Here is a 23,845-nt window from a genome sequence, read left to right as displayed (position 1 = left end):
CCAGCACTCAGGAAGGGGAAGCAAGCAGATCCCACGTGAGTTCGAGGTCAGCCTGGTCTACAGAGTGAGTTCCAGAACAGGCTCAAAGAAACCCTGTCTTGAAAAAACCAAAACAAAAAAAAATTCTTAAGAAAAACTTTATGACATTGAAAAAAGAAATTGAAGAGGAAACTAGACAATGAAAATACTTTCCATGCTCTGGATTGGTGGATTGCATATTCTGTGAAAAGCAATCTACAGATTCAATGCAATCCTCATCAAAATTCCAGGGACATACTTCAGGAAACTTGAAAAAAATCCTATGATTCTCATGGAAATTCAAAAGACCATGAGTAGCCAAAGTAGCTCTAATCAGAAGAAACAGAGTCAGGGGCATTACATTGCCTGATTTAAAACTGTACTATGGAGCCATAGTGACAAGGACAGCAGGGTACTGGAGCAAAACTAAACACGTAGAACACTGGAACACAATAAAGACCCAGAGATAAACCATGAGCTACAGAAACTTAGGTGTGTGTTTTGTTAGTTTTTTTTGTTTTTTGACAGGATTTCTCTGTATAGCCCTGCCTGTCATAGAAGTCAGAAATCCATCTGCCTTTTCCTCCCAAGTGTCATGTCACCTCATCTGGCTTGCTTTTTTTAAAAAATATTTATTTATGTATGTATGTATGTTTGTTTGTTTGTTTTTGTTTTTGTTTTTCGAGACAGGGTTTCTCTGTAGCTTTGGTGCCTGTCCTGGAACTAGCTCTTGTAGACCAGGCTGGCCTCGAATTCACAGAGATCCGCCTGCCTCTGCCTCCCAAGTGCTGGGATTAAAGGCGTGCGCCACTACTGCCTTGCTGTACAGAAGCTTTTATATGTTCCATAATCCCATTTCTAAATTCTTAGTGCTATCTTCTGTGCTATTGAGATCCTTTTTGGAGTTCTCTTGCTTGTGCTGATGACCTGAAGTGTCTTCCCTGAGCTTTTCTTCAGTTGGGGTCAGTGTTTCCAGGTTCAGTAGGTCACTGATCCAGTCTGAATTGATTTTTGTGCAGAGTGAGAGACGTGGGCCTGACCCCACCCTTCTGCAGGTGGACGTCCAGTCTGACTTCATCCTTCTGTAGGTGAATGTCCAGCCTGACCTCATCCAGGTTGATGTTCAGTTTTGCCAATATCATTTGTTGAAAAGGCTATTGATTTTTTCCAAAAAATAAAACAAAACAAAACAAAAACAAACAAACAAACAAACAAAAAAAAAACCAAGGGGCTGGAGAGATGGCTCAGTGGTTCAGAGCATTGCCTGCTCTTCCTAAGATCGTGAGTTCAATTGCCAGCAAGCACATGGTGGCTCACAACCATCTGTAATGAGGTCTCTTGCCCTCTTCTAGCCTGCAAACGTGCACACAGACAGAACATTGTACACATAATAAACAAATGAATGAATGAATGAATGAATGAATGAATAAATAAATAAATAAATAAATAAATAAATAAATAAATGTGAGTTCCAGGCCAGCTTGGTCTACAGAGCAAGTTTCAGGACAGGTTCCAAAGCTACAAAGAAACCTTGTTTTTTTTTTTAAAAAAAAAAAAAACCCAAAAAACAAAAACAACAAAACCCCCACAAAAAACAAAACAAATAAAAGCTACAACAATAAATCAACAAAGTGACAGAATTTTCTTTGATAGAATCAGAGAAAATCTTTGTCCATTCTATTTCACATATAAATAACTGCTCTTAACCTCTGAGATCTCTCCAGCCTGAGAAGAATAAATTTTTAAAAAATTTTAAAACTAAAGATCACGGGGGACTGGAGAGATGGCTCAGCAGTTAAGAGCATTGCCTGCTCTTCCAAAGGTCCTGAGTTCAATTCCCAGCAACCACATGGTGGCTCACAACCATCTGTAATGAGATCTGGTGCCCTGTTCTGGCCTGCAGACATCCAGACAGAATATTGTATACATAATAAACAAATAATTTTTTAAAAATAATAAAATAAAGAGCATGGGCTGCTCTTCCAGGGTCTTGAGTTAAATTCCCACTATTAAACACACACACACATACACACACACACACACACACACACACACACACACACACCTGACCATCAGTAAGGGCACCAAAGAGCTGAATATCAAAAGAAGTACAGGGGAGGCTTGAGAGATGGCTCAGTAGTTAAGAGGATTTGTTCTTCCAGAGGACCAAGGTTTGATTCCCAGCACACATGTGGGGCTCCCAACCATTTGCAACTCCAGTTCATAAGGATTCATGCCCTTTCCTGCCTTACACAGATGTATATACAGGCAAATTATTCACATAGAAGAAATAATTTATTTATTTTATTTATTTATTTTTTAAAGATTTATTTATTTATTATTGTATTCTGTACCAGATCTCATTACAGATGGTTGTGAGCCACCATGTGGTTGCTGGGAATTGAACTCAGGATCTTTGGAAGAGCAGGCAATGCTCTTAACCACTGAGCCATCTCTCCAGCCCTATTTTTAAAATTTTTTAAAAATTAATTTTTCTCGGGCTGGAGAGATGACTCAGATGTTAAGAGCAATGACTGCTCTCCCAAAGGTCCTGAGTTCAATTCCCAGCAACCACATGGTGGCATCGCAACCATGAGGTCTGGTGCCCTCTTCCAGCCTGCAGGCAGAATACTGTATGCATAATAAATAAATAAATAAATCTTTTTAAAAAATTATTATCGCTCATAAAATACATCCTAACTGCAGTTTCCCCTCCTTGCACTCCTCCCAGCTCCCCCTCCCACATCTCCTCTCCTCCAGATCCACTCCTCCTCAGCTTCCCTTCAGAAAAGAACAGGCCTTCTAGGGATCAATGCAACACAGCATAACAAGTTACAATAAGGCTAGGCACAAATCCTGATACCAGGGTTGGGTGACACAACCCAGTAGGAGGAAAAGGGTCCCAAGAGCAGACAAAAGGGTCGGAGACACCACCACTCCCAATGTCAGGAGTCCCACAGAAACACTAAGCCAACAACCACAGCATCTATACAGAGGACTTAGCACAGACCTATGCAGGCTCCGTGATGGCCACTTCAGTCTCTGAACTCTTATGAGCCCTGCTTGGTGGATTCTGTGGGTCATATTCTTGTCATCTCCTCAATCAATCCCTCTGGCTCCTATAATCCTTCCTCAGGGATTGGTGAGAATCACCCAACTCCTAGGGGGGGTACCTGATGGAGATCTCCAATTTGAACTCTCTCTCTTTACCTAATGTTTGGCTGTGGGTCTCTGCATCTGCTTCCATCAGCTGCTGGAGGAAGCCTCTCTGATGATGATTGAGCTAGGCACTAATCTAGGAATATACCAGAATATCATTAGAAATAATTTTATTAATTTTAAAAAATAATTCTTTAAATAAAAAGAAGTAAAATTAGTCAATAAACATTTTAACTATTTATTTATTTACTTAATGTGCACTGGTGCATCATGTATGTCTGCGTGAGGGTGTCAGCTCCCCTGGAACTGGAGCTACAGACAGTTGTGAGACACTGTGTGGGTGCTGTGAATTGAACACAAATCCTCTGAAAGAGCAATCAGTGCTCCCAACTGCTGAGCCATCTCTCCAGCCCTGGACAATAAATATTTTTAAAGCACTGAAGGAGATGGTTCAGTGGGTAAGAGGACTTGTTTTGCAAGCCCGAGGGCCTAAGTTCAAATCCCCAGCATCCACGTAAAAGTTAGGTATGACGATGCATGCTTGTAACCCTGGTGGGGCGGGGGTGGGATGTAGGAAGGGGAGACACAGAGCTTTCTGACCAGCCAGTCTAGCTGAAACGGTTCAGTGAGAAGCGTCTCAAGGAGGAGGAGACGGAAAGAGGAGGGCAACAAAAAACCTGCTCTGACCGCCACGTGTGGGCATCGGCCCCTGCACCTCCACGTATGCATAGGGCAGTGGTGAGATTGCTAAATGGGTAAAGGTGCTTGCTGCCACGCTTGAAGAACTGAGTTCAGTCCCCAGATCTCATAAGTTTCTCTTACCCCTGTCAAAATGGGTTTTATTTAAAAAGAAAATGGCAACAAATGTTGGCAATAATGTGAGGAAAAAGGAAGCCTTCTTCATTGTTGGTAGGAGCATGAACTAGATCAGGCGCTGTATGAATCAATGTGGAGGCTTCTCAGAACAACAGAATTAGAGCTACCATCTTGGGCGTATACCCAAAAGATTCTGTGTCCTGCTACGGACACTTGCTCGGTCGTGTTCATGGTTGCTCTTTTTACAATACTGAGAAGATGGAGTCAACCAGGATGTCTATTAATAGACGATGGGTCACGAAAATGTGGCACATATAGACAGTGGAATCTCATTCTGCCACAAAGAAAAATGAAAGTGTTGCGTTTGCAGGGAAATCGCTGGAACTGGAAAATACTATATTAATTGAGATAACTCTGGCTCCAAAGACGGATGCTGCACGCTCTCTTTCAGATGGGGATCTTAGCTGCTAACTGTTAAATAAGCGCATGTGGTGGGAGTGGGTGTGGGTAAACGCTAGGAAACTAGAACCGGTCCCTAGGACAGGGAAAAGAAGGCTTTAAGTGGGGGGAGGGGAGAATAACAGGACAGGAGACACGAAAGCAGAAGGGGGCAGAAAGGCACACAGGGGCAAGAGAGGGTGGGTAGATGGGAGGAGAACCAACTGTTATTCTTTCGGTCCCTGCCCTAGCCACGCCCACTCCCATAACCTCTGACCCGCCCATCGCCATCTTGGGACCCTTCCTCTTTCTGCTTCCTTGGCGTGCGCACGCGTTTTCTCTGTCTCTCTCTTCTTTTATCTCTCTTCTCTTTCTTTCTCCCTCTTCCTTAATAAATACTTATGGCTATTTCCTGTGTTTACGTGTCTGTTACCTGCCGCCACCGTGGGCGCGGCGCGTGCCCTCCTGTAGCCGCTTTCTCATGGCGGGCTCCGCCAACCACCCCGGGAATCGATTTTTAAGAATAACACCAACCAAAATGAACTATATGTGAAAATACCATAAAGAAACCTGCTATTTTACCAACTTAATTTACAAAGAATATGAACTACAGAGTGGGGCGTGGTGCTCTCGCCTGTAATCCCAGTATCTGTAAGGCAGAGGCAGGAAGATCATTGCAAATTTGAGGCCAATCTGGTCTACATGGGGCATTCCAGACCTGCCAGGGCTATGTGGCGAGACTCTAGCTCCAAAACAACAGGCAGCGGTTTACAAATGTAAACCCTTACGAATCTGTAGGCGAGGAAGAGAAAGGGAGAAGTGGGGGAGCCAGAGAGTAGAGGCCATCTTTGGAGAAAGCCCCCCCACCCACCCATAATGGGAAGCAGAGGAAGGCAGCTGAGGAGGATCTGTCTGAGGAAGTTGTTGAAGCCCGAGTGGGTCCAACACACATTCCCTAACTGGACTGGAACGGAGTCGCGAGGAATAATCAGACTCAGCTTACACGGTCATCCTTCAAGGGCAAGATCTCTCTCCAAAGATCTCTCGTTTATTCACCAAACACCTTATATATTATCACATCAATAGAGCGGAAAACACATTAGGTTGTCTCCTAGGCAACCAGGTGCATGGGCTCCAGTTACATCCACATTTACCTGTGTGCTAGCAGTCAGGTAGGCCATGAATTAGCATCTCTATGACATCCTCCAAATTACAAAGGAAGGAAGCACCAAACATCCTGACCAGTTTCAGTCAACACCTCTCCTCAGGAGATCTACATTTCTAACAAGTACATCCTTGCTATTGTTACGCAGAGACAGCTTGTCTGCAGAGTTGCGTGATCAGCTCAGACAGGGCTAATGGCTCTTGTGCCATACAGAAATATGGGCCTACAGGAAGTTCAACATGCCTGCACACTGCTGCCGATAGCCAAGTAGAGAGGAGGATGGGAAGGTTTCAGGATAGGGTGGGACAGTTGCCGCAAAGACAACTTTGGGTGGTGACAGGGTACTCCAAAGGGCGGTGCTGCAAGAAGATGGGGGTGATGAGTAAGATTACTCCGTCTGCTCCTGTTTTCTTTCCTTCTCTCTCCCTCCCTCCTTCCCTCCCTCCCTCCCTCCTTCCTTCCTTCCTTTCTTCCTTTCTCAGATAGGGTTTCTCTGTGTCCCGGCTGTCCCAGAACTCGTTCTGTAGACCAGGCCGGCCTCAGACTCACAGAAATCCACCTGCTTCTGTCTCCCAAGTGCTGGGATTAAAGGTGTGACCCAGCTTTCTGTTTTCTTTTTTTTTTCCTAGAATTTTTTAATACTTTATTGTATTTAATTGAGCTATACATCCCCATCCCCCTTCCTACCTCCTCTCTCCCCTTCCTCCTGCCCCCTTCCCCCCCTCTGTTTTTGTTTTTGTTTTTTTAAATAATGCAGCAAGACTATAAGCAGAGAGAGAGGGGAGGCATTTGAGAAAAGGAAGCATAGAAATAAGAATCCAGCTAGTTGGTTCGGGGGTAATGGCACCTGCCATGAAGCCTGTTGACCTGAGTTTGATCCCTGGGACCCACATGAGAGAAAGAGAAGACCACTTCTGTAAGCCGTCCTCTGACCTCCACATGTACGCTAGGGTACACACACATAAATTTTTTAAAAAGGAAAACATGGAAATCTGACTGGTCATGGTGATGCAGTCCTATAATACTGGTACTCGGGATGCTGGGGTAGGAGGATTGTGAGTTCAAAGCCAGCCTGGGGAAAGAGATCCATCAGATAAGCACTGGGAACACTGTCTAAGTAAAGAAATAGCAATAAAGAACCCGGAGCCTTGCACATGCCAAGCACGTGCTCCACCAATGACTCATACCCTGAGCCAATCACATGATAGCTCATTGTCTCCTTACTAAAGACCGTGGTGACTTTGTTGCTCTTCACTGTATGCCCTGGTCCAGTGCCCTACCCAGGTTGTAGTTATGTTCAAAAAACATTTGCTGATGTCTGGGTTGGGATGCTGCGTTCTCCTAATCTCCAACACTTCAGGAAATGGAGACAGGAAGTCAGAAGTTCAAGATTACCCTCAGCTATGTAGTGAATTCAGGCCAGGCCAGACCATATGAGACTCTGTCTCATACAAACAAACATTTATTGAAAGGAATAAAAAAAATACTAAAAATAATTGGTCACGAGGCAAAGCTTCACGTGCAAGGCATTACCATGAACTGACACTCATTTGATAAATACAGACCTCACCAGGTTCCAATGCATCCCAGAGAGCGCCTATGGCAGGAACTGTGCAAGCTCCCTCACGTGGTCAGATAGCTGTGTTTTCATCAGACGTGTGCTGTCTTTCTCTTGCCACTGGGAGACACTGAGAGGATACCTCACTGACTAACAGCTGTTTTGACTTGGAATGAAAGGCTGTCAGGGACAGGCAAGAAGGAGAGTAACTGCGCGCAGATGCTGGTCTCAACAGCAGGCTTCCTTCCTAGAGGCGGGAGAGCCAGAGTAATGACAGGGCAGAAGGAGGAGGATGGCCGGGAGGGGTGTGTGTGACGGCAGAGCGAGCACAGAGATGAGGGAATGGGGGCGATGGAGAGTGAAGGGGGCTCAGAGAGCGCGGGGTTGGTCCCAGACCACGTTCACCGAGTAATGAAGATGGAAGCTTTCCCATGTGACAAAGTGCTGCAACCAGGATGTAGGGTGCATATGACAAACGAGATGTTTGCTCTCAAGTGTATGTGGGATGTCACTAAACAGCAAACATACAGAACCACACCAGGAAGGGATGACTCGGGAAAGATGATGAGACAGGGATGCAGTGGAGACCCCTGGGGCAGAGATCAGAAAGTCAAGAAAGAGCCAACCAGGTAAAAACAGAGACAGCAGTGCAGCGTTGGTGGGAGAGGGACCCAAAGTATAGGGATTCTGAGGGAATGGCTTCTGGTGTTCTGGAACATCAGGAAGTCTGATCTGGTCGAAGCATTGCATATGAGGGCATACACACTGGTGGATTTTACATTGTATTTATTCAGTGTGTGTGTGTGTGTGTGTGTGCACATGCTGGACAATGGCAGTCAGAGGACAACTCTGTCGGAGTTGGTTCTCTCCTCCCACCCAAACTCAGGTTGTTAGGCTTGGAAACCTGCTGAACCATCTCAGCAGCCCTCGGATATTTTAAAAAGGAAGAGCTTTTTTTTTTTAATATTTATTTATTTGTTATGTATACAATATTCTGCCTGTGTGTATGTCTGCAGGCCAGAAGAGGGCACCAGACCTCATTACAGATGGTTGTGAGCCACCATGTGGTTGCCGGGAATTGAACTCAGGACCTTTGGAAGAGCAGGCAATGCTCTTAACCGCTGAGCCATCTCTCCAGCCCAGGAAGAGCTTTTATGTTTTAAAATATTCTAGGTTACTGTAAATGAGCACAGAAATGAAGGTGCGTCTAAGAAGCTCCCGTGATTCCAGGCGTGCCATGCAGCTTGGGTCAGGACAGCAAAGATGAGGGTGAGGGAGGACATGCGCTGAGAGTGGAGGCTGTGGCACTTGCTGGTGATGCAGATACAGGGAAGGAACTGGAAACCAAAACCGCTTTTAGCTTGAGCAAGGAGTTGCCATGTCTCGGAGAGCCCTGGACAGGAGTGAATTGGGGGTGGGGTAGTTCCAGGCATCTGTTTGAGTCACGTTAGGTTTGCATGGCTATTAGACATCGGAGTGGCTATGTCAAGTGGGCGGTTGGACAAATGAGTCTGGTGCTATGGAAATAAATTCAGGACTCACTGACATTTACAGAGTGTTTAAGCCCTGGGACTGGATGAGATCACTGGACAAAGAATGTGGAAAGAGAAGGCCAAGGACTAAGCCCTACGAGGCTCCAACACTTAAGAAGTCAGAGCTGAGCAGGACTTATAAACAACAGCAGGGAGGCTGGAGGGAAACTAGGAGAGTGTGGCTTCCTAGGAGCTGGGGGGCGGTAACATAGGGAGAAGAATAGGTCAGAGGAATTTTTTAAATTGTGTATCTTTAGTGTGTGTGTGTCTCGCACGCTCGTTCAGAGGTCTGAAGACAGCTCAAATGAGTCTTCCTCCACCATCTGAGTCCTGGGGCTAGAACTCAGGTAGTGAGGCTTGGTGGCAAGGTACCTCCCTTGCCCCCTGAGCCATATCCATGGCCCACATCAGGGGAGGTTTTTTTTTTTTTTTTTTTTTTTTTGTTTTTTAAGAGATTAGGGAAGGCCTCTCGGAAGACTGGATCTAAGTGAGACTGGCGTGGGCCATTTGTGAACGGCCAAGGAAAAGCTTCTACAGGAACTAGCAGGTGCAGAACCCCGAGGCAGGTTTCTATTGCCTCCTTCTAGGAACGTATGTCAGCTGCACTGCAGCCGAGACACAGAAATCCTAGGAAAGAAAAATCGGAGATACCTAGAGATGGGGACCTACATCCTTGTAAGCCACAGTTAAGTGGTTTGGATATTTTGATACCCTTGGATCTCGAACCACGTAAGAACTGGGTTGCTTCAGAGAAATTGAATTATACATCAGGGCCAAAATGAAATAAGGGGAGTAAGCTGCTGGGACACCCTAACTTGTGTGTGCAGTTTTCTCTCCTACACCATCGATTCTCTCATCCATGGTCTTGAACTCCTATCCCTTTCCACCCTGGCCAGAGTTGGGAACTCAAATGTCTGGCTGACTGAGAAATTCAGAACTGCTAGGGGGGTTAGAAATCATGGGGTCTGTTGAGCCATCAAATCCCGAAGAACTGGAGGTCTCCGCCCGCCCCCGCCCCCCAGTCGCTGCTGCCCTCCTCAACCTTGCTTGCACCTGGGACAAAAGCTGAGCTCGCAGTCTGGCAAGTGACGGGTTAAACTGTGCGTGGCCTACAGACGTGAAGAGGAGAGGCGGAGACCAAGCGGTCCTAGTCGTCTGCCGAACCCAGCCGAGCCCGGCCGAGCCCAGCCGAGCCCAGCCGAAGCGAGCATCTCCCGCCGCCACAGCCGCCGCCGCCGCCGCCCCGCGCCCCGGGCTCCCGCCCCCCCTCCGGCTCCAGCGCCTTGCTGCCAGGCAAACCTCCCGACCATGCCTGGCGCCCCACCCGCTTCTGCGACCCCCCAGCTCCGCGCAGCCCCGAGCGCCTGCAGTCGTCGCGCTGCTACGCCAAGCATGCAGGTGAGCGAGGGGGGACCCTACGCCTCCACCCGGAGAGAGCGGGCCCTGCCCTCCCCAGTGCCAGCTCCGCGCCCTTCGCCGCCCGCCCCTCCTGCTCTGGTCCCTCGTCGGGCTCCAGACACGAAGAGCTCCTTTTCCACTGTGCCCTCCATCCCTTCGCTGTCCCGACTCCATCCTACCCTCCTGGTGCAGCAATCAGCGTCTCCGCGGCTGCCTTCATCCCGCCTTTAGCTCATCCTGCAGATTCGGGCATCCTCCTGCCTCAGGTCCCCTTTCCGCTCTGGGTGCTCCTTCCGAATCCCATGGCATATCTTTGCCTCGTTTTCCCTACTCACGCTGCTTTCCAGCCCTGTGGAGGGAGTGCAGGCCTGTGGGATTGGCGGGCTTGGGGGTTCTGCTAGGGATGGGGCTCTGTTCCCCCACCCCACCCCCGGTTCGTCTTCTGCGCACAACAGGTCGGTGAGGAGCGCGAAGGGGGTGGGGTGGCGCACCAGCTCGGGGACTGCGGACTTCCTGGAGGGGGTGACCAAGGGGTACGGTGTGCGTGTGAAGGGGCTGGAGTTGACATTGGTGGTGGGGGATGTAGCAGGCGAAGGGGCAGGTGGATCCTGGAGTCCGCGGACCACTGGTGTCTCTGAGCCTTTATCCGCTCCACTGGTTCGCCTACCATTTCTTTCTCTCCTTCTCTAACCTTCTCTCACCGAGCCCTTCTCTTATCCTTCCCTTCGCTTTCACCTGGCCTCCAGCTCTGTCTCCATATCCCTTTAAATTTCAAGAAACAATTCCTAACTCCTCCATCTTTGCCGTTCCATCCCCCCACCACTCCGTTCCGTCTCTTCCTTTTCTGATTTCGCCTTCAACACCATTTTCTTTTCTATCTCAGTGACTTTCTCCTCCTCTCTGATCTCCATCCTTTCTTTTCCCTTCTACTCTCATTGCTTCTGTCCTGACCAGACCCCTCCATCCTCCTCCCTTGCCTGTTCTCACTTTCTCCTCCTGCCCTCTTCTCCCTTCAGCGCCCTCTGAGATGTGGAGCCCCTGTTCCCCCTCCATCTCTTCGCAGCTGCTGTTCACCCTCCTTCCGACTCTTGGCCAGCCTTTTCCCTCTGCGCCCCACACCTCTCACCCCTGTTGTCCACTACCCTAGTCCCTTCCCTGGCTTCTTCCTGAGCGTTCCACATGCCCATATGGACTAGGAATCCAGAAGACACAGGGCGTCACATGCTCCTTCTCTCTAGAGACCATAGCCCCCTGGGACTCGCCACCCTCAGCTTGGAGACTGTGCACTTCCCTTTGGAACCAACCATCTAGACTCTCCTAGGACTTTGCCCAGAAGAAGCAGCTGAGGGGGTGGCTTCCTTCGAGCTCCACCTTCTTTCAGAACGCACCTATGTGCTTGGGTGGTTAAACACCAAGAGCAAAAATCATGTTCTCTAGTTTTTCTCCCACCTACCATTTTCTCCCATTTTTCTGAAAAGGCAGGTAGCTTCCGCTTCATCGCCAGAGAAGTGCCCAGCACTACAAGAGGTGAGGGGGCTTCTAGCACCCCCCTCACACTCACTAAGATTGACTCCCCTTCCCTCCCCCACTCTCAAACTCCCTCCCTAGCGGTAGGTGCTCAGGGAATCACAAGGTTCTTGGCTCTAAATTAAGATCCAAGAAGCCTGAAGCTGTGGGCAGAGGAAGTGAGAAGGAAGGAAGCCAAAGAGGCAGGAGTAGACAGACACTGAGGCCAGGAGGTAGCAGGGACCCATCTGGGGTGTTGTAGGTGGGACTGGGGGCTACTGTAGGGAGCTTTCCCCTAAAAGGATGCTAAGAAGCAGTGGATATTGGGAAGCAGCAGCGTGGCTGGTAACTGGGCAGGGGGTGGGGCACGAAGAGGCAGAACTGGTGGATGGATGCGCTGGGAAAGGACACAGGGTAGGTTGGGCTGTGACACCCTCATTTTTCCTCCAGTAAAGGCCGAAAATCTGGGTCACAGCTGAGGAAGACCTCAGATACGGAGTGCAGAATGTGGTAAGTTTGGCCCAGCAGAGGGAGCTTGGAGACCACTTTCCCTGGGGGACTAGACCAACTTGGGGCCTCTGGAGGACTGGCCCCCTAGAAAGAGATGAAATGAAGCCAGGGACACACACTTGCTTTAGCAGAGAAACCTGGAGGGAGGTACCCCGGATTTTGGTGTGAGTCTACCGTTCTCACACATGAGCCCACAGTGGCCGGGGGCTCACCTGCTTTTTCTCCCTTCTTATAGGCCTGCTTCGCTGCTGTCCCAGCTCCTCCCTCTCTGGCCACTGCTGCTGCTACCCCTCTCACCGCCGGTTCAGGGCTCCTCCCCTCGGTCCCCACCAGCCCCAGCCCGTCCCCCCTGTGTCCGGGGTGGCCCCTCAGCCCCTCGCCATGTGTGTGTTTGGGAGCGGGCTCCTCCACCAAGCCGATCCCCACGGGTCTCAAGATCACGGCGGCAAGTTCTGCCAGGCACTGCACCTCCTGCCACCCCATCAGGCTTTGAGGAGGGGCCTCCCTCATCTCAGTACCCCTGGGCTATTGTGTGGGGTCCCACAGTCTCCAGGGAGGATGGAGGGGACCCCAACTCTGTCAATCCTGGATTTCTGCCCCTGGACTATGGTTTTGCAGCCCCACATGGGCTGGCTACCCCGCACCCCAACTCAGACTCGATGCGGGATGACGGAGACGGGCTCATCCTTGGGGAAACACCTGCTACCTTGAGGCCCTTCCTGTTTGGAGGGCGTGGAGAAGGTGAGTGAGCAAGGCTGGTAGGGCTGTGAAGGATGGGGAGGGAGGCCTCATCTGTGAGTGTCTTCAGTATACGCGCCAGGTTCTAGGCTGGCAAGGGTGCGTGCAGAGGTGGAGATGCCTCCCGCAGTCTGAAGGAGTTTGGGTCCGCTGTTGAAGACAGATGTGCAAACATGTGGCGATGAGTCAACATAATAAACACCCCAAGAGAAGCACGTACAGCATGTTGTTAGAAAAACAGAGAAGTGAGAGACTGTTTCACCCTGGGGATCAGGCAGATCAAACAACTGCCGTGTGAGATAGAACGGAATGGGTGTTCCAGGCAGAGGGAAGCCACGGAGGAGGAAGGTGGCTGCCAGGCCGTGTGTTAGCACAACTGTGCTGGATGGTGGCATAGGGTTGGGCCAGGGAAGAGCATCTGATACCTCTACCTCCGTTTCTATACACAGGAGGATAGTTCTCTCTGACCTTGGGCCTCATCACATGTATGGTACATGTGGTGTTTGGTACATGTAATGTTTGGGAATGTAGAAGAGCTGAGGGCTCCGGAGGAAGTTGATAGGAGAAGAGGGAGAGTCCAGAGTCCCGTGGCAGTCCTCAGCCACACCCCACTTTGACCCTGCCTCAGGCCTCCCAACAGCTGTCTTCCGTCTTTATCAGGTGTGGACCCCCAGCTTTATGTCACAATCACCATATCCATCATCATTGTTCTTGTGGCTACAGGCATCATCTTCAAGTTCTGGTGAGTTGGGGGAGATGGCGGAAGGCTGGGAAAGGCCAGACAGAGGGCAAGGGCAAGGACAGCAGTTACACGGGAGTAGGAAATCACGGGGGACGGGAAGAGCTTGAAAAAAAACTAACTGGAGAACCGAGAGAAACCAGTGCAGATTCCTCCAGAAAAATGCAAGGGTAGCAGGAGGCTCTCCAAGACAGATATAACTGAACCAGGCCACAGAACCCTGTCTTAGGGCTCCTGTCCAGGAGGAAGTAGAGAACTTTGTACACATTTAATGGCAGGTCACATAGTCCTTCACTCTTTACTGAGAGAATCATTACACTCAGGTGCCCAAGTCAGTAGCTGACTTTGAAACTGAACTAAATGTCTGCCAGGTAGCTGCAGAAGAGAGAAAGGGCTCCTCTGGGCATTAGTGTGACAAGGGGCAGTTTGAAGTTTGTACTTCACACAAAGCCTGTGGCTCTCCAAAACTGGTTTGGAGGGAAGCAGAAGGAATAGTTTGACGGGTGCATAGTCTCAGAGAACAGTTTCTGTACTGTGGAGAGTTGGAGGCACCAGGGAAGGAGAAGCTGGGTTGACCAGAGGTGCTGGCCTAAGGATCTCTTTCCTTCTGATGCACAAGCTGGGACCGCAGCCAGAAGCGGCGCAGGCCCTCAGGGCAGCAAGGTGCCCTGAGGCAGGAGGAGAGCCAGCAACCACTGACAGACTTATCCCCTGCTGGAGTCACTGTGCTGGGGGCCTTCGGGGACTCACCCACCCCCACCCCTGACCATGAGGAGCCCCGAGGGGGACCCCGGCCTGGGATGCCCCAGCCCAAGGGGGCTCCAGCCTTCCAGTTGAACCGGTGAGGGCAGGGGCCAATGGGATGGGAGGGTGAGGGAAGGCAATTTAGGTCTCCAGACCTTTAGTGGGTCTTTCTGGGGTTGGTGGCTTCCCTACTGCCGTCCGTGAATCTCCTTCCTGACCTGGCTCGCAGGCCTCCCTAGGGGAAGGGGACCCCTTCCTACCCCATGTCCTAGTCTCCTGCAACCCTTAATTTTAGCTCTGCCTCTTCACCCTAAGTGCCCTCTGTCGTGAACTCTTCCTTCCGCTTCAGCCTGCTCCTTGGTTCCTGACTGTGCCCTTTCCCTCTTCCTCTCAGGATTCCCCTGGTGAATCTGTGATGCTCCCCCATGTTGGGGTGCTGCCAAGCGGGAGGCCAAGTGGCCGGCATAGCCACCATCCACTGAGGGTGGGGCAACCGTGGGGAACTGGGGCCATGGTGGGGGGCTCCCAGCTCCTGCTCTTGCACACCGCCTGGACCACTCACTGACCCCATGGGAAAGTCCAGTTGTTTGCCCTCCAGTGGTTGGGGTCCCCCATTCCCACCCTTGCACACTCACATGAAAGCCTTGCACACTCACCTCCGCCCTCCCAGGCCTCCACCGTCATGCTCTCCACGCTGCTCTTCTGCCCGCTCCCCGCCCGTCTGCTCAGCTGGCTCCTAGCTCTCTCCTTCTTGTTGCCCATGTCCCACTCCCTTTGCATTTTCTGTGCCATCTCAGACTGGGGATGTGCATTTCTGACCATTCCATGGCAGTGTGCTCACTGCCTCAACACCCACTGGTCTAGTCTCTGTGGCCCTTGCATGCTGCCCTAGAGGTGGGTGGGAGGTGAGTTAGGGGCTCCTAGTGCCATCTGCCATGGCCCCGTCTCATTCCACGTCTCACTGTCCTTCTATCCCATTCCAAGGGCACTGACTCTGAGGGCTCCCCCATCGGAATGGAGGTACTGAGGTCCAATTGCTAAATTCTGTCATCCATCTGAAATATGGGGTTGGGGGAGTCACCTGCTGCACTACACGAGAGGGGACTCCCATGTCCTCCCTTCCCTCCCAAGTTCCTTGTCTTGTCTGTCCTGGCTGTTTGTGTATATGTGTCTCTATGGAATTCAGAGCCCCCCAACAGGTCCTCCTTTCCCCCTTTCCTTAAGCCCTCCCTAACTGTACCTAGGCTGCCAGGGACTGAAGCCAGCTGGTTCAAGGCCATTGGGAGCTCTGCCTCCACATCCACCCTACTCTTCCTGGGTCCCCTCATGCCCCCCTCTTCCCTTTCCTTCCTCTCCCCCTTATCCTCTCCTCAGGTTCTTCCTTTCTCATTTTTTTCCACCTCCCTTCTTCCTCTAACCTGGCTCCTATGCTGTGATATATATTTTTGTATTATCTCTTTCTTCTTGTGGTGATAATCTTGTGGGATGTAAGTTTCAAAATTTTCAAATAAAGCCTTTGCAAGATAATTAAGTCCCCTGTTTTGCCTTATAACCCCTCCCCCCCCCCAGGACTGGCAGGAAGAATGGTAAACAAAGGGGAGACCGGGAACTTCTTCAGACTAGACTGTCACCTGGCCTGCTCTACCTGAAGCTGGAGCCTGATGGATGTCTTGGGATAGAACGGGAGGAGCTGAAGGGTCCAGAGGAGGGATGGTCTTGCAGGAGACACTGGAATCAGGAGTGTAGCTTGCTTGTTCCTTCTTAGCGAAGGTCAAGAGAGACCAGAGTAAAGGGGAACTTTTTTTTTTTTTTTTTTTTTGGTTTTTCGAGACAGGGTTTCTCTGTGGTTTTGGAGCCTGTTCTGGAACTAGCTCTTGTAGACCAGGCTGGTCTTGAACTCACAGAGACCCGCCTGCCCTGCCTCTGCCTCCCGAGTGCTGGGATTAAAGGTGTGCGCCACCACCGCCCGGCAAGGGGAACATTTCTTAGGACAGGCAATGGGACAAGCCAGAAATGCAGCTGCTGGATGGGAGACAGGGTCTCTCACTCTCTAGTCCAGGCTGGCCAGTACTAGATCCTCCCACCTTGCCTCCTGAGTGCTGGAATTATAGGCATGAGTCACCATGCTGGGCAAGACAGCTAAGGCAGAGGATAAAGGGTCAAAGGAGAGAAAGATGGAGAGGAGGGGGAAAAAAAACATTGGGTGAGCCCCAGGAGAGAGGGCTCTCTACTTGGCTTACTTTCATCCTTGCTTCTTAACATGCCCCTACCTACAGCCGCCTGCCAAAAGCTATGCTGCACCAGACGCCCTGTGTGGTTAGCTCATTAGCTTTTCCATTCTGAGAAAGGCATTCGCTGGGGTGTGGGGGTGGAATCAAGGGGTGTGTCTGGGGAGGGAACACAGGCTGCCCAGCTGGGATCAGTCACCTCTGAGGTCCTGATTCTAGGTTTGGATCTTCAACAGCTCTAGTAAAGCCCACACATCAGCTTTTCAGCTGTTGCGAGGCTCAGTTGCTGTGGTAACCACCTAGGTCTTGCTTCCCCCCCCTCCCGCCCCCATCTGTGCCTCACCTGCTCCCTGGAAATGGGCAACCACAGGGAAGTAGGTGGCAATATAGTATCCAAGAGGGCAGTGTGGGCTGCCTGGACTGTACCTGCCTCCATGCGTTTTATCTTTGATATAAATAGGAAGTGTACGTGCGCGTGTGTGTTGGTAGGTGTGCTTTAGATGCTGGGGAGCTGTACTGCCTATTGAGGGAAATGTGTTTGAACCCCTAAAGCATACGAGTGTGGAGAGGAAGGAATGTATTTCTCAGGATGACAGTGGTGTTTAGGACAGACTGCGCCAGAGGAAAGCAGCCCCAGGCCAGAATAATGAACCAACCAGCAGAGGTGTGAGGTCCAGGCTTCTGAGGAGGGCTGTCACACAGTGCACCCAGAGAACCCAGAGGGAGCTGAGCAGCTGGGAGGAAACGGAAGGTGCAGGGTGAGGTGCTGACAGGCTGGGCTAGGGAAGGGCTCTGGGGAAGGTGAAGGAAGCCTCCTTAACCTTTGCAGCTTTTCCCACAGGGCTGCGAGCCCTTGCCAGAAGAGAGTGGGGGGAAAGAGCATTTGGTGCAGAAGGGCAAGGAACTGTTTGGAGGGCTCCTGGGGCTCTCACCTTCAACAACTCTTTAGAGGGACAGTGTGACCCTGTGGCTCATCCATATGCAAAAGGCACACATGAAGTCCCCTAATGAAGGAATTAATTGCTCTCTGATTAGACTGCAGTTCTCCTAAATTTAAATAAATTAAACACACCATTAAAGATACTGGAAATCTCACCTGTTCTCTTCCCTCAATGTCCTCTCCCCATGGAAAGGCAGGAGGCTAGAAAGATGGGAGAAAAAAAAAAAAGAAAGATGGGAGAATGACAGTCCGGATGTGTGGATTGCCTCGAGTTGTGCTAGACTGGGTCGGTGCTAACCATGACACCTCGGGGGTCTGGAGCACACTTGAATTTTCCTTTCCTAAAACTCAGTGACTCAGGTCCTCAAATCCTTGAGGCTGTGGGTAACAGAGTTATAGAAGGGAAAGTAAACAAGGGCCAAGCTGCTCTTTTGAAAGTTTTGTCAAGTCTACATGTCACAGGCCTGACTGGAGGCGTCGACTCTCCTATCACCAAACTCTTTGTTGAGGGGTACATCAAATGACTCAGCCAAGGTTCTCCCGGGCATACTTCTGGAATGCTTACCATTGGGCACATACCAAAGAAGGGGATGGGAAAGCCCTTGGGAGGAGGGATCTCCTAGCAGAGATCAGGGTGTGGAAATGATTCAAGATGGAAACTGTGCCAGCTGGAGAACCCAGGCTAAAATTAACAGCCCTCCTCCCCACCATTTCCCAGATTTACAGCATCAAAGCTTTGCTCCAAGGACTTAAAAGTTGCTCCTTACAGCAAAGGCAGGAGGGGCTGCCCGAGGCACGAGGGCTTGAATGTGTACAGGAGGCAGAGCTGGAGAACCAGGACTTTGGGGAATTACTATTTTGTTTCCATTCTTTTCCTCTCCTCCCTTCTATCTTTTTTCTTTCACCTCCTTCTCTTTTGGAGGCAGAGTCTTTTCTACATAACTCAGGCTGGCCTGCCTATAACTTTTTTTTTTTTTTGTCTTTTTGGGACAGGAATTATATAGCTTTGGGGTCTTTCCTGGAACTCCCTCTGTAAACCACAGTGGCCTCAAACTCAGAAATCTGCCTGTCTCTACCTCCCAAGTGCTGGGATTAAAGGTGTGTGCCACCTCTGCCTCACCTACCTGTAATTCTTAATCCTGACACAGCTTCTTGAAAGCTGGGATTACAGGTACATGACAACTGGGCCACTTAAACTCTTATCCTGTTAATTTGCCACTGAAATCAACATAGACTGAGTGTTGGGCTCAACATTGTGATAAACAGGAAGAAACACTGCTGGTGGCTTGCCCCTAATTCCAGCTCTTGGGCAATTAGGAGTTCAAGGTCATTTTATCAATGTGGTAAGTTTGAGGTGGTGTGAGCTTAGTGAGGCCATCTCAAAACACCAAACAGGCAGACACCACCACCACAATGTTGCTGGGGAGATGTGAGTCTGGTGGCTCAGATTTGTAACTCCAGCACTGTGTGTGTGTGTGGGGGGGGGGGCTCAATGACCAGTCGATGTGGTTGAATTGGTGAGCTTTAGGTTAACTTAGAGATCCCACCTCAAAAAAATGAGCACAGGGATTAAAGAAGACATCTGATAATGACCTCTGGCCTCCACTTACACACAAATACACAAAAACTCAAACCAAAACAAATAAAAGGTGTGGTGGCTCATGTCTGTAATCCAGCACTGAGGAGAGAGCTTAAGGCAGCAGGATTGGGGGTTCAAAGTTATCCTGGCAAGTTTGTGGCCAGCCTAGGCTACAAGAGATTCTGTTTCAAAGTAGACAAGACTGCCTGGTCAACCTGATCCCAGGCTAAGCTAAAGCTACATAGTGAGACTCTATCACTACCTAACAAACTAACTAACTAGTATATTAAGGTATGGTTTACTATTGCTGGCTGTGACTTTGGAGGGGGAAGAGTCACTTAGTCTCACTTTAACTATCTGTAGAATAAGATTGTAGTTACTTGTTAGAGTAATTTTGCTTTCTCACTGAGGAAACTCAATTCTGCATTAGCCAAAACAGACCTAAGCTCAGAGACTCTAGCCAGATCATGCTGTTTGGCCTTGTGGCTACATAGATTTACTAAATAAATAAATGTATTGTCTTAAATATTAAAGATTCGTTCCAGGTTTGGTACTGAGATGGATTTCTGGTAATCATGTCCTTTAATCACACCAGCCAACTGAAGCAGAGGAAGCTGGTACAGGAGACCCACAAGAACCTGTAGAACAAAGAAAACTACTAACATTTATAGCCTTTAGAGAGTAGGGCATCTCAGAGCCTAGCAGGTTAGTGAAGGAAGCAGATGGGATATAAGCAAGCATTCAGGAAGTTATCCCATTGTCCCATCCCACCTCGGAGCTGTTACACACCAGCAGTTTAGCAGCTTAGGGAGGGTACAAGATAGGATAGAAGGAAGCTGATCCTCTCAACAGTGGTAACATAGGTGACTTAACACTTAACTAGATACTTAACAGTATCTAGTGTGAACAGTTTCTTCCCTGACAATCTCACTAGAGAACCAGATATACAAATTAGTTAAAATTAACAGTATAAACTATAGACTAAGAGAGGCTTGAAATCCCATCACATACGAGATTAGAAATCCATTTAGAAAGTGGATTTAGGATTCAAGGTCAGCATGAACTGTACCTGCGCAAGATCCTGTTTCAAAGACAAAGACTTAGCTGGGCGGGCAGTGGTGATGCACGCCTTCAATCCCAGCACTTGAGAGGCAGAAGCAGATGGATTTCTGTGAGTTCAAAGCCAGCCTGGACTAAGGATAGAATTCCAGGACAGCCAGGGCTACACAGAGAAACCCTGTCTTGTCTTAAAAAACAAAAACAAAAATAAAGACACGCTGTAAATGCTACAAAATTTTAAATGAAACTTTGGGTTGGAGCAATTGGGGAAGATCTCTTGGAGTAGTTCATAATCAACTGCGCATTTATACAACAAACGTTTACTCAACAGCTTAAGTTCTGGGATCTGTTGATACCTAACAGGGAGCAATTCAAAGTCCTAGCCCTGATGGAGCTGGGAGGAGGTACGCCTGAATGTCGTGTGGGTGGAGGCAACAAGAAAAGACCAAAGCAAAGATAAGAGTCTCGGCGTAGTCACCGGAAGACGGTTGAATTTTCAGGGATCTCAAGCAACTATGGACACATTCTTACCTTTTCTTGACTATTCAAAGCACTGAGGCATTCCCCACCCTAGCTCAGCAAAGGGACCCTCGTGAAGATTCAAGAACAAGTCAATTAACTTCCTACACAACCGATTACACCCAGAAATGAACCGTGACCCGTCTTTTAAGAATCCGTACCGCCTCTACGGGGGGGACCGAAGGGACGGCTCAGCCGTAAGGAGTGCTTGTTGCTCTACCGGAGGACCAGAGGTTCGGTTCAGCACCTAGGCAGGGAAGCTCAAAGCTGTCTGTAACTCCAGGGGGCTGCTGAGGGCACCCGCATACACCTACACGGATTTATACACACAAATAAAAATAAACCTAGAAAAGGGAGAACCTAAACTGTCTTTACTGCCTTGATGCATAATTCATGAACCTGATCAGCTCTCACGCTACGACTTCCTCAGAAGTCTCTTCCGGAAGCCCGGGACCGCTCTTCGAATGCTCAGCTTCAGCTAACAGAACCCGCCTTCACTTCCGCTGGGGCGTCACGTCTACCGAATGCTCCACACGTCCCTGGGTAGGAGCCACTTCCGCCCTTACTTGCCGTAACTTCTGCCCTCAGAATTCCTGAGTCCTTAGCAGCGCCGGATGCATTCTAGGCGCTCCCGGAAGTGACTCGGCCTTTGAACTCTTTCTCTCCCCCCCCCACTTTCCTGCTACCACCCTCCCTTTGCTATTTCCCTCCCCCCCCCCTTTTTCGTTTCCGGCTCTCCCGCCTTCTCCGCGAAACGACTCCTCACTGAGGCTGGGGGGGGGGAGGAAGGTGGGCGTGGAGGAATCGGGGTTCCCGGGAGCACGAGCCGCAGCACCACTTCCGGGTGAGTGTTCAGGAGGGAGGGCGGGGGGGGGGGCACACACTGCCTCGCGCCCCCGCCCCGCGGGTGTCTCGCGCGCAGCTCTGCGAGTGTGGAGATCCGTCTGGCGCCTGCAGTGCATGCCCGCGCACCCCGCCTTTCGTTCCCCGTCCCGCGCCCCGCGGGTTCTCCCGCTCGCTCGGCTCCCTCCATTCCCTGCAAACGCCGCCCCTCCCGCGCGCTGGCTCAGGCGCTGGCGCCGCCGCCGCCGCCGCCGGGTGAGTCTCGCGCCGCTGCACTCGGCGCGCGCCAAGCTCCTCGCTCCTCCCCCTCCCCTTTTCCTTGGGCGAGCGGGCGGACGGGGTGGGGGGGTGGTCCACGATGTGACTGCAAGTGTGTCTGTCCCGGAACCGGAAGTGGTTGTGGAGGAGCGGGCGATGAGGAGGAATGGGGGGGTTTAGGGGGCGGGTGCCTGTCTGGTGGGTGGCAGAGTTCAGCTCCCTGGAGGGGTGAAGGAGGGACGTCCCAAAGACTGGCCTTTGAGGACGGAGTGGGAGTTGACATCGGGAGGAAGGACCCAGTTGGGTGTCTCAGGGGTGCGAAGGTTTTAGGGGGACAGCTGGGGGTCTCCAGTCTAGAGACCACTGAAGGTTGAAGGAGGTACTACTTGGCACAAGGCCTTGGGTAGGCAGGGGGCGAAGTCCCCACAGAAGTGGAGTGGGTGGGCGAGGCCAGAGGAAGTGGCTGGGCCTGAACTTGGCACTGTGCCTGACACAAGGGCTTGGGCATCCCCCTACCCTCAGCGTTGCTCTCTGAACCACTTCTCAGGAGCAGGAGCCTCCTTCATGTCCTCCGTTCTCTGACTCCCTGTTACTCTTAGCCCTGAGGAATGAAGACTAAGTGTCCGAGCCTAGGAGTGAAACCCAAATGCTGGTGATAGCATTCATCTTAGTTTTGGGGAACTGGTTTTATTTCCCTTCTATCCACGTAGTGGGTGGCACTGGGCGCCTGTCCTTCCATCCTTGGATTGTTTCTGGGGAAGCTACCTGCTTTCTAGATTGCTGACAGTCAAAGAACTTCTGAGGTTCTGTGCAGTTCTCTGGTGGCCTCCGCTTACTGGCCTCTGTAACCTAGAGAATTTGTTTCCAGAAAGTTCAGGAGCCCTGGAAAGGAGAAGGAATAAGACGGCAGGAGGAAGAGAGAGAGAGGGTAAGACGATCTTGGGTTAATGATTTGGGAGGAGGTGGGATCATAGACAAATGTTATTTTTTTGTTCGTTTGGTTTTGTTTTTTTTTTCCTTAACAATGTGACAGAATTATTGAAGTAATCAACACTTGTGGTACTGGTGTTTGCTGTTAGACCCCCCCCCCCAAAAAAAAAGCCTTTTCTATTTATTATGGTGCCCGGGAAGTTTTTGTATAAAAGGCAACACTGTACCTTTGCTGCCTTCCGTTGCCACTGGTTCTCATCAGGAGTGAAATGACCAGGTGAGACCACGAGTGGACTTGCATTTTGTCTGCTGTGGAGACACAAGGACGCCGATGGCAAGGATCGTCTTTATGGTGTAGCCTCCAGAAACAAGAAGAGCCGAGTGTGGAGAGCATTTCCCACTCTTGGTAGCCAGTGGAGTGTTTGCTTGTCTCTTGGATGATGAGACAGTAAATGGGATTGTTTGAATCTGAGGTGTCAGGGGAAGTTTCGGGGGAACACCGCTTCTAGCTTAGTTTGAAAGAAAATGGATAAAATTATATGATGTCCTAGTAGTAGTCAGGGAAAATCAAAATATGAGACCTGATGGTAAATAACGTATTTTAGTTTTTGGAGACAAGATTTTGTTATGTAGCATTGGCTAGCATGGAACTCCCTAAGTAAACCAGATTGACCTCAGACTTGAGGTGAGCCTTCTGCATCTGCCACCCAGGTGCTGGGACTGTCAGGCATATGCCATTATGCATGACAGGAAGTAAGGTTCTTTAGCCTTTAATCCCAGCATGCGGGGTGTGTGTGTGTGTGTGTGTGTGTGTGTGTGTGTGTGTGTGTGTGTGTGTGAGGGCGCAGAGGCAGGTGGATATCTGTGAGAGTTCGAGGCCAGCCTGGTTTACAGAGCGAGTTCCAGGACAGGCTCTAAAGCTACAAAGAAACCCTGTCTTGAAAAACCAACCAACCAACAAAAACCCAGTAGGGGCTTGAGAGATGGTTCAGCAGTTAAGAACAGTGGTAGCTCTTTTGTCCTAAGTTCAATTCCCAGTGCCCACATGACAGCTGACAACTGTAGCTGTAGCCCATGGGCTCCTGTGCCCGCTTCTGGTGTGCAGGTGAAATGCCTATGTACCTAAAATAAATACGTCTTTTTTTTTTTTTTTTTTATCTTCTATCCA

The 23,845-nt window shown here is 50.1% G+C and overlaps 2 protein-coding genes across 15 annotated transcripts in view; both read left to right on the top strand.

Moving 5' to 3' along the window:
* Positions 1-9,822: 9,822 nt before the first annotated feature.
* Pianp (PILR alpha associated neural protein) lies at positions 9,823-15,842 on the top strand. The gene is made up of 6 exons (XM_050164084.1): positions 9,823-10,084; positions 12,041-12,100; positions 12,336-12,841; positions 13,499-13,580; positions 14,197-14,418; positions 14,716-15,842. Exons 2-6 carry the CDS (start codon positions 12,096-12,098, stop codon positions 14,735-14,737), a joined length of 837 nt encoding a protein of 278 aa, XP_050020041.1. The 5' UTR covers positions 9,823-10,084; positions 12,041-12,095; the 3' UTR covers positions 14,738-15,842.
* Positions 15,843-21,289: 5,447 nt separating this feature from the next.
* Positions 21,290-23,845, top strand: part of Znf384 (zinc finger protein 384) — a 29,662-nt gene continuing 27,106 nt past the window's right edge. For 2 of the 14 annotated variants that reach the window (XM_050163976.1, XM_050163975.1), the window contains exon 1: positions 22,412-22,675. The gene's annotated coding sequence lies outside the window, so the exon portion shown is untranslated. The other 12 variants (XM_050163966.1, XM_050163968.1, XM_050163972.1 and 9 more) reach the window with 12 other exon arrangements.

The sequence above is a fragment of the Alexandromys fortis genome, unplaced genomic scaffold, assembly GCF_014885135.2.
Source record: "Alexandromys fortis isolate MF-2015 unplaced genomic scaffold, M_Fortis_MF-2015_v1.1 scaffold_150, whole genome shotgun sequence".
In the NCBI taxonomy this organism is placed as follows: domain Eukaryota; kingdom Metazoa; phylum Chordata; class Mammalia; order Rodentia; family Cricetidae; genus Alexandromys; species Alexandromys fortis.
Note: the sequence above shows the minus strand (reverse complement) of the source record. Positions and strands in the feature narration are given on the sequence as shown.

What these genes read in the sequence shown, in the direction of transcription:
- Pianp (XM_050164084.1), top strand. An exon ending in GTTTGGAGGGCGTGGAGAAG is followed by an intron (nt 12,842 to 13,498) that starts GTGAGTGAGCAA and finishes CGTCTTTATCAG; the next exon opens with GTGTGGACCCCCAGCTTTAT. An exon ending in GGCATCATCTTCAAGTTCTG is followed by an intron (nt 13,581 to 14,196) that starts GTGAGTTGGGGG and finishes CTGATGCACAAG; the next exon opens with CTGGGACCGCAGCCAGAAGC.